The sequence below is a fragment of the Cyprinodon variegatus genome, unplaced genomic scaffold (assembly GCF_000732505.1).
Source record: "Cyprinodon variegatus isolate N-32 unplaced genomic scaffold, C_variegatus-1.0 Scaffold807, whole genome shotgun sequence".
Lineage (NCBI taxonomy): Eukaryota > Metazoa > Chordata > Actinopteri > Cyprinodontiformes > Cyprinodontidae > Cyprinodon > Cyprinodon variegatus.
In genome coordinates, this window is record NW_015151260.1 from 36,667 (window position 1) to 46,604 (window position 9,938).

General features: G+C 46.7%; 1 protein-coding gene across 1 annotated transcript in view; it reads right to left on the reverse strand.

Moving 5' to 3' along the window:
- Nucleotides 1-3,333: 3,333 nt before the first annotated feature.
- fbxo33 (F-box protein 33) overlaps nucleotides 3,334-9,938 on the reverse strand; it is an 18,511-nt gene continuing 11,906 nt past the window's right edge. The window contains exons 3-6 of the mRNA XM_015396596.1: nucleotides 8,954-9,114; nucleotides 8,659-8,867; nucleotides 8,290-8,587; nucleotides 3,334-6,396 (exon numbers count right to left, since the gene is read on the reverse strand). Coding sequence (XP_015252082.1) covers nucleotides 6,131-6,396; nucleotides 8,290-8,587; nucleotides 8,659-8,867; nucleotides 8,954-9,114 — 934 coding nt within the window. The 3' untranslated portion in view covers nucleotides 3,334-6,130. The remainder of the gene's footprint in view (nucleotides 6,397-8,289; nucleotides 8,588-8,658; nucleotides 8,868-8,953; nucleotides 9,115-9,938) is intronic.

Sequence of the window (9,938 nt, forward strand, 5' to 3'; positions counted from 1 at the left end):
TATACTTACCGGTATTTTAAGAGTAAAAATGCTCATTCCATTGGCAGATTATCTTCTTTATCTGCTCAAATTAAGGGTAAATACCCTTAATTAAAGACATTTTTACTCATTTTTAGATGGTTTTTGCAGTGAGCCAAAGCCTTGTTTTTGTTTGGATTCATCTTCTTCTTAATCAGCATAATTAGCCTGATTATTTTATAATCTTTCCATATTCAGAGGAAACAAGCCTCCCAGATCACCACTGAGCCAACGCTGTGCTTCCTGTAGTCTTCCTCCTCTGCTGCTGGTTTAAGGCCTTAAACGTCCAGTTGAGGCTTATTCCTCTGCATAACAGAACCCAGAACCCCTCAGATGGACTTTTTAGGCTTGATGTGATTAAATTTGATGGTTTATGGAGTAAATGTGATCAGGAAGACACACCTTCAGCTGTGATGCAACACATCCCCATCAGTAGGATCCTGTCTCCCATCCGTTGTCCTCAGACAGACCACAGCTGAGGGGAAGCATCCCGCCACCAACACCTCCTGTCCACTTAACACGTCTCTGAGCTTCTGGGAAGTCAATTCCCCCATGAATTCTCAATCGTATCATTTCAGCAATGCTTTGCTTCACTGAGTGCTTAAAGCAATTTAGCAAATGACTTCTGGCAGGTAATGCACTTAACACAGATGGACTCCCTTGCAGCATTTGTCAGTGCGGTCCACTTTCTGCTGCGTTGTCGCCGAGCTCCTTCTGCAGCAGAAACTGCAGTTGGAAGATGTTTGGATCGTCGGTTTGTGCAATGAAGTCATCGGTCTGAATCCCTGAAGGTGTTGGAAAAGCTCTCTGAGGTGCAGAATGACATGGAGCTGGATGCAGCTCTGTTACTAACGGCAACCTGGGTGGGAGGCGTGTTTATAGGTGATTGAGATTCATTAGAACGTTTCCAGGTCGCTCCTTTATCAATAAAAGAAGTTTTGATTGTTACCGTCTGAGCCGAAGGTTCCTCAAAAGCAAAGTCCGGTCAGCCAGGAATAACAAATGGATCATTATTTATACCTAAAACTTATAGGTCGCATTGATTTAATAAATTTAGCTTTAATCAGTAAAAAAAAACAATAATTTTAAACAAAGCCTTGTGTTTGTTTTGATAAAATGCAAATTGAAACATTCAACTTTGCAGCATCTTGAAAAACTATTTATTTTGGTTTGTGTTGAGCAGCAGGTTGGGGCAGCACCGAGTCCAACCACAAAGAAATTAATTGTTTGGATGAAACTAATTATTTTGATGGTTTTTTAAAAATTTTTCTTAAATACCAACAGGCCATAATGAAAATAAGCTGAAATGAAATAAAACTAACAAGATTATTTTTAAAATTCACGGAGAAACCAAAAAAATAAAAACTAATTACTCCAGTAAAGTATAGATAGCCAACATTTCTACTGACTATTTGTACTTTGCTAGTTGACGCCTCTGGTTTTATTTGTTGGAATTAGATGAACTTATAAAATGTGAGAATCAAACCAAACTGAGAGCAAAATGTTAACTTTTCTTTTCTGGCTCAGTTCTCTGGTTAGACTGATCTATGGACCCAGAATAGATCGAGTCTAACTTTCCTTTCATTATCAATCATTTCACCATCATGTTTTATGATTATTTTCTAATCTTCTCTGAGTTTTCTTTCCACATTCAGCTTTTTGTATCGTCTCTCCTGAAGTGTTACAGAAATAAACTTGTTCTGGTCTCTGCAGAAATGAACAGGATCATTAAAAGTGAAAAAAGTTGATTTTGTTTGAGGAGCTCCTAAATCTTCAGCTGTGTGACAGCATGGAGCTCTGCTGCCACCTGCTGGTTATTAGCAGACCTACAACAACCTGCAGGCTAGAAGGTTCCTGCTGTAAAGCAGGCCTCCCTAAAGCTGGTCCTGGAGGGCCGCTGTCCTGCAGGTTTAAGAGGTTTCTCAGCTTTAGCACAGATTATTCTGATGTTTGCAATTCAGCAAAAGCCTGTTAATAAATCAACTATAAATTATGATAATCTGTGCTGGAGCAGAGAAACTTCTAAAACCTGCAGGACAGCGGCCCTCCAGGACCCACTTTGCCGGGTCTATAGGTTCATTTAGATGGAGGCTGATATTCAGCTGAAGCTTATTTTAACTCCATATTTCTGTTCTCCATGTAAAACAGTCCTGTTCTGCAGGTTTGCTGATTTGAATGCATCCATTGTAAATCCTGGGTGGTGCTGTTCTGCATGCAGACAGACAGAGGGCCATTTTTTTTGGAGGCCTTGAACTTGATGAGCATTCAAAGTAGCTACAGCAGCCAGAGCACTGAGGCGAGTCTGGGGGCCGACAGCGAGGAGCCTGGTTTTATTTCACTGTATTATCAGCAATAGTGGCTCTTACTTTACCTTGATCCAGGGGGTGCACAACCAGTTTTCAGGAGGCATCAAGAAACTTTAAAATACCGAATTCAGTTCTATTCAGTTTATTTCTATAGCTCTAATTCACATCATGTCATCTCAGGTCACTTTCCAGTTCAACCAGATCATCCAGTCAGATTGATTCAAAGTTTTCTATCTAAGGAAAACCAGCTGATTGCATCGACTCATTGACTTTTCAGCAATCCCTCACACTAAGCATGCTTGTAGCGACAGTGGAGAGGAAAAACTCCCTTTGAACAGGAACAAACCTCCAGCTGAACCAAGCTCAGTCTCAGCGGCCATCTGCTGAGGCCCACTGGGGTTCAAGGAGACAGAAGCAGATGAATTCACTGCACTGTAAAACAAATATCTGTTGTTTTTACAAAAATAATCTGGCATCTGTGTCTGTCAGACTATTTCAGTAAAAAAGTAATTAAAGTATAAAATGTATGTATATGTAAAATATATAAAAATATATCCAAATATATTTATATATATTTTAGATGTGCAAGATAAATTTTTAATCTGTTTCATCCGTTGTTGTATCTGTGACGTATTTCCATAAATCTTCGCCATAGACTCTGGTTAAAGTTTTCTAGCTCAGCAGCTCCTCTTCAATGCTAAAGATAGGAGCATCCTGAGGAGCAGCTCTCCTGCTCCCAGAGCTGAAAGCAGCTTTATTTTCAGACCTCCTCCCATCCACAGCGCTAATGTCACAGTCTGTTAGAAAGTGCGGCTGATTGACAGGTTTATAGAATTATTTAGCAACAAGGCTCGGCTAACTGCATGCAGCGAGGCTAAGGCTTTATTCTGCTTTCCCTGCCTCCTTTATAAAAGGATCTGTTTCTGCAGCTCTAAGGAAAGCGCTGGTACTTTCTGTTTCCCTCTTTAAGAGCAGCTTTGATGTAAAAAAAAAAAAAAACGAGAACAAAGCAGCTTTTTAATGTTTTTATTCACAGACTAAAAGAAGAGAAGCATCCATTCAGCATCGGTTCTGCAGGTTTCCCTCTTATCGCTCCAACAGGAACACCCATCAACATTCTCAATAAAAGTCCAATCCCTCTCCTGCAGATCTGCCCCCCTCCGTTTAGGGGGCGCTATTACATCACCAAACAGTCTCACAGGAACACGAGTTTTCAGCAACAACAACTTAAAACCATCTCTGCAAAATAAAAAGAAAACATGACAACATGGCGTCTGTGTGGCTTTAGGATAAACTTCCTGTTGAAGAACCGAAGCGAGGGCGACACGTCACAAACACGCCGAGCAGGTACACATATATAGATTGACTTCTCTGTATATAGATCTCTCTTCCGCTATGGTTTTCTAAAGACGTAGCCGGGCGCCGTCAGCACTGCTTGTGCCCCCTTGTGGCCACTGTTTAAACTGCTGTTATTGCAAACTGTCCTGATTTGAAACAAATGCACAACATTCGTACCACGATAAAACCGGGCCGCCTAGCCGGTCTCACAGAGACCAAGAGTGACCCGCCGCCGCCGCCGGGTTGGCCGACCGGATTCAGGAGATCTTCAGACTAAAATGATTACAAACCATCATCATCATCATCATAAGGCCAGGTATCGTCACTGCAGTGTCTCATTAGTTCACATCTACCGTCTGTCAGAGGATGAGAAACAGAATCCAAAGACCAGGTGGAGTTTGGATCATCCGCGCTCCTCTTGCATAGTTGTGAGGCGGTTCTGGTTGGATGGCAGGCCCGCCTGCCTGCCTGGCTAATCGGGACATTTGGGTCCCTGCAGGCTTCGGAGCAGATCTGAACCTCTCGGCACCGACGTCCGACGGTTCCTCTGCCGTTCAGCAGCGACGTCGTTAAGAACCCGTCAACAGAGCAGCAGGCGTCACTTCATCATAAGTTAACAGGAAGTCAGACCCAGAGCGACGCGGTAAGTTGGCTGCTTTGGCGCAAAGCTAACCGGACAGCGTCTGGTCCGACGGGTCGACCAATGAGGGAGGGAGCTAGAGGCCAGCTCTGTGGATTCACTTCCTCATCCGACGGCAGCGCACCCAGAATCAAACCGGACCAACCAGAACCGGTCTGCTTGAACTGAAGGTCCGGAGACAGAAGAGGCAGAAGCGCTGCACCGACAAACAGAATATCTGTTCAGAGAAGCTCCTCCCCCTCCTGGAATGTTCTTCTTCTAGCAGCAGAAAATGTTTACAGCTTCAAATTAACTCCAAACCGGGGAGACCCGGACCAGCCGTCGGCCCCCAGAGGGACGGCACAAGCAGAACTCCTAGAACCTCCGCTGGATCTCTGACGTCTGCGTGACATCAGCTAATCATGGACCCTGAGTACCAGTCAGAGGTAAAGGACCGAGCCGAGCTAAAGTTCTGGTAGCCAGCAGCTCTGCTTTGGTTTGAACGGTTCTGGATGGTCCCCCAGGAGCGCCACCAGGAGGCTACATCGGTCCACTTCTGAACTTTGCTCCACTTTGGTCTTTGGCAGTTAGAACCGCATCCAGAACAAACCCGCTTCTACCGGATTCATCAGAACATTCATCAACCAGCAACTAAAATCAGACCCACAGAACCAAGCTTTGGACTCCAGAACCATCGACTATTCAGGTCTGATTGGACCACGAGGCGGTCTTTATTCAAGTATCGGCTCCGTTCGGTCCTCAGAACCAGACTGATCAGCCTTCCAGTCAGAGAAAACTCACAAGGAGGTTAAAAAAAAAAAAGGAACCAGAACCCAGTGGTACCAGAGTGAGGTTCCTCTACTGATACGGACCCAGGAGGGAGCAGATGAACCAGGTTACGACAACGCCCGCTTACTGGGACCCAGTAAAGTGCTGGAAGGGAAGAAACATGGACCTCCAGACTCTCCATCCTCCCTCGACCTTAATCGTTGAAAACAAATGTATGATCAGGTCCGCTTGGCGGGTGCGAGGGCCCGGTTTGATGGCGGCATCCAGAACCGTTCAAACCGGGGAGGATGGAGCCATTTCTAAGGCAACCGTGTCAAAAGAGAAAAAGGTAACTGATTGTTCTGCACATCGGTCAGAGTGATGATCTGACCAGAACCGTCAGGGTCTGATCAGGAAGGAAGGGTAAGAACCGCTTCATATGGCACCAAGGAAACAGATGGAAGCTGCAGCTTCTCTTCCAGGCCTCTGGGCCTTTCGGGTCATCGGCTAAATTCAGATCAGAGGCGGCGCTGGAAGAACCAGAACCAGTTTGGCTCTGAGGTCAGCAGCAGGTGAACAGGGTGGGAAGTGTAACAAACTCTCCATCAGCAGCTCAGAAACCCCGAATAATGACCTTTGACCTTAAAAAACAGTAAATGAACAAACAGCCAATCAGATCGCCCCCTGCTGCCAAACAAAGCTCTACGGGCCGGTTCCTGTTGGTTCCTGTTGGTCTGTGAGCAGAAATCTGCATTCAAACACTTTTTTTTTTTTGGGGGGGGGGTTATGAGATAAAACACATTGGAGTGGGGGGGATTCAGAGTCTCAGAGAGGCTCTGTAGGTCATTAGGGTGATGGAAACGAGTGCAGACCAAACTGTGTCCAGACCAGACCAGGCTGGACCGGACTGGACCATCTTTGCAGACTGATCTGGTTTCATGACTTTGTGCTGAACTTTAAAACCTCAAATCAAACCGATCCAGTAGGTGATGTCCGGTCCGGCTCGGCTCTGCCTGTACGCCGTCGGTCCACCTGGTCTGGTCTATGCACCCGCCTCCCCCGACACACACACACACACAGTCTACATGCCGGCGCTGAAGGCGCGCAGCTCGCGGTGGAAATGCTGGGTGGGTTCGGACAGAACCGTGCTGGAGTCCAGGCACGGGTGCCAGACGCGGCCGAGGCCCAGAGACACCTCCTTCACCAGGTTATGGACCGGGTCACCCTCCGTGTACAGCGACTGGTCCGGGTCGAAGTCGATGCTCTCTTCGGACACGGTGAGGACGCGGAGACAGGAGCCACGGAGCCTGGAGATGGCCACCAGGTTGTGGGACCAGACGGTGTAACCTGCAGAGATGAGAGACGTCACAACTTCTGGGGTTCCTTCGCCAGAGACCAGACACACAGAAACACGCCGCCGTTCTGAACACTACAGATGTTTAGCCGCTTCCCAGCATCGCCATGTTTTCCAGAGGACATTCTAAATAGACAGTCTGACTTGATGGAAAGAATCAATGAAAGCTTTGGAAAATCTGTAAGCTTACCTGATGAGGGTTATGGACAAGATGTGTCTTAAAGTCTGCAAGAAAAGAAGGACTAACTGGTGTCACGCCATCTGTCATGGCTCCACCCACACAGAAAGGTCAGCCAAAGTACACAACGCTCTAAAAAACTGTTTTACCGACTAAAAAAGTGAAGCGCGGCACAACCTGAGGCCTTTAGTGAGCCGTCTGAGGAACTGAACGACGACGTTAAAGAAGTATTCAATGAGGCATCGATAAAGCCGGGCATAATCGGTGCGATTTTTTTCAATCTTTGCACGCAGCTACAGCTCACAGCTCGCACTGTACGACGAAACCCTGCGGTTTCGTCGTACAGTGTGAGTTCACAGCTCACTATGCATGTGCGATCCGACGCTCTGATGCGATCTACCTGCTCACACTGTACGTCTAAAACCCAGGTGGGACTCAGCACCACAGTGAGATGGCGCTACTTGGACTCGTCTATCTAGAAGTCAAACGAGTAGAAGAGGAATATGAAGCTCACTACAGTGAAACGCGCAGCCATGGCTATTTGAGCAATTTTGTGCTGAAAGCGCTTGGCTACTACGGTCTGTCAATTTAACTCCATTTCACTCTTTGCAACCCGCCATGCTGCTGTGTTTTCCTCTGAGAGTAAAAAGAAGAAGAAGAAGAATCCTTGTTTGCCCACTGAGCGATTTGCCCACGACCACCTTACGACTCCCGACTGAATTTCTAACATGTTTGATTTTCTCACTTATGATTCCTGATGGGGAGGTGGTCGTTAGACGCTGATCGCCCCTCGTTACCCCCTGTACACTACACCACTCACCATCAGGCTGGAAGTCGGCTGAATTGAAAAATTCTCGCACGACTGAAAAATTGCCCCGAAAAGGGCAACAAAAAAAAAATAAAAATTGCGCAGCGTACGCCCGGCTAAAGGCATTATATGAGGCATTCAATGAGGTATTTTATAAACAACCTTATGAGATGTATTTGACAGTTAATGACGCATTCAAAGAAATGTTTGATGAGGGATTTTAATCAGGTCTTTAAAGAGCCATAAATAAATATTTTAAGAAGGTCTCAAAGTTTTATCCGACGGTACGCATGTGAAACACGTGGCATTCAATGAGGTATTCAACAAGACGTTTAATGAGGCTTTTTTATTTGGCGTTTAAATAATTAATCAAATAAAAAAAAAGACTGCTCTCTGTATCATCATCATCCGCCATGATGGTCGTCTTTCTTTTTCGGTTACTAATGGCGTTCGGGTCGGATGAATGCGACCTGGCCGTTCAGACACATTTGAAAAGATCAGATTCGTATCGGGTTCTGCGTGAACGTAGCCGTTGGTTGACCGTGTTGTTTTATTGTGAAGGAGAAGCTTTTATTTTGCTGTGGCGGTCCACCGCTTTCAGCAGAAACTTTGGATTCCCCCAAAAACCGAAAAATATCCTAAAATAAGTTGAGTATGAGCAGAGCTGCTGCCGGGGGCTGATGAGCGCAGAGAGAAACACTCTATGAAGGCAACAAATGATCTTTTTTCTTTACTTTGTTCATGTTTAGCTTGTTAAAAGCTTGAGGTGTTTATTAATTAAACATCACAGGTGATGTGCCGCCATGGGACAATAGCTTAGCTTAACTGCTCGCTTCTCCTCGTAGGTGGCGGCCTCACATTCACTCTGACCTTCATCCATTCACCCTCACATCAGCTCACCGTGTATCACCAGCACAGCCAGCTGGGTGCACCTCCAGGCCAGCAGGACCAGCGGGTCTTCGTTGCGGTTGACGCTGAGGTCGGGGAAGCCAGGGCCGTCCCTCAGCAGCAGGAAGTGGGTGAGGGTTTTGTTGTACTGCTGGGAGACGAGCTCCAGCGTGCCATCGGTCACCAGCGTGCTGTAGCTGTCCAGGTGGAGGCGCTCTAGAGGCAGGCTGGGCTTCAGGACCCTGAGGAGCTCTGAGCTGTCCACCTCCAGGGCCATGACGTACACCCGCAGGTTAGCGCTGACCCGTACCTGCAGGGGGGTGGAGTCTATTAGAACGACTTTGGGCTCACAGACAGACGGCTGAAAACAGGTCTAGTTACCAGCGCCTTCCAGTCGTCCTCTCTTGCTGTGCTTTCTAACGATTTAAACTCCAGGGCGGCGCCGTTGAGCAGCAGGGAGAGGCGGTGGAGGGGAGCTCTGCGTGGAGACGCCAGCAGAGCGCAGAGCTCGGACGAGAAGTCGGGAAAATCCAGAGCCAGGGAGTGAAGGTTGGAGAGCCGATCGAGCTCCGACGGCGAGACGAGGGGCCCTGAGGAAGAGGAGAGGAGGAAGGCTGGATGCTTAGACAATCTGCCTCGGCTGCTCCTCATCCATCACAGCAGGAGGCGCACTCACCCTGCTGGTGGTCCAGGAAACTGAGGTGCTGCAGCGTCTCGGCGGACTGGTTGGACAGGCGGGCTAAGGAGCGCGGCGTCAGCAGACCCAGCATGAAGCTGCAGGACAACCAGCGCAGCTGGCGGCTGTTGGACAGCAGCTCCATGAACAGCTCCTGGATTCTGAAGGACAAGAACCAGGATTCAGAACATTGACCGGACCCAGCAGAACCCCAAGATCTCTGACCCGCTTCGCTTAGGGAACAGGACACAGCAACGACCTCCGGAACCAACGCTGGTTCACAGCAGGAAGCTACTGGTTCTAAAGGTTCTAGAGGTTCTACTGGTTCTAGAGTTACTACGAGTTCTAGAGTTTTTACTGGTTCTAAAGGTTCTACTGGTTCGAGAGGTTCTACTGGTTCTAAAGGTTACACTGTTTCTAGAGGTTCTACTGGTTCTAAAGGTTACACTGTTTCTAGAGTTTTTACTAGTTCTAAAGGTTCTACTGGATCTAGAGTTACTACTGGTTCTAGAGGTTCTACTGGTTCTAGAGTTTTTACTGGTTCTAAAGGTTCTACTGGATCTAGAGTTACTACTGGTTCTAGAGTTTTTACTGGTTCTAAAGGTTCTACTGGTTCGAGAGGTTCTACTAGTTCTAGAGTTTTTACTGGTTCTAAAGGTTCTACTGGTTCGAGAGGTTCTATTGGTTCTTAAGGTTATACTGGTTCTTAAGGTTCTACTGGTTCGAGAGGTTCTATTGGTTCTTAAGGTTATACTGGTTCTTAAGGTTCTACTGGTTCTTAAGGTTCTACTGGTTCTAGAGTTTCTACTGGTTCTACTGGTTTTAGAGGTTCTACTGTTTCTAGAGTTTTTACTGGTTCTAAAGGTTCTACTGGTTCTAGAGTTTTTACTGGTTCTACTGGTTCTAGAGGTTCTACTGGTTCAAAGGTTCTACTGGTTCTAGAGGTTCTACTGGTTCAAAGGTTCTACTGGTTCTAGAGGTTCTA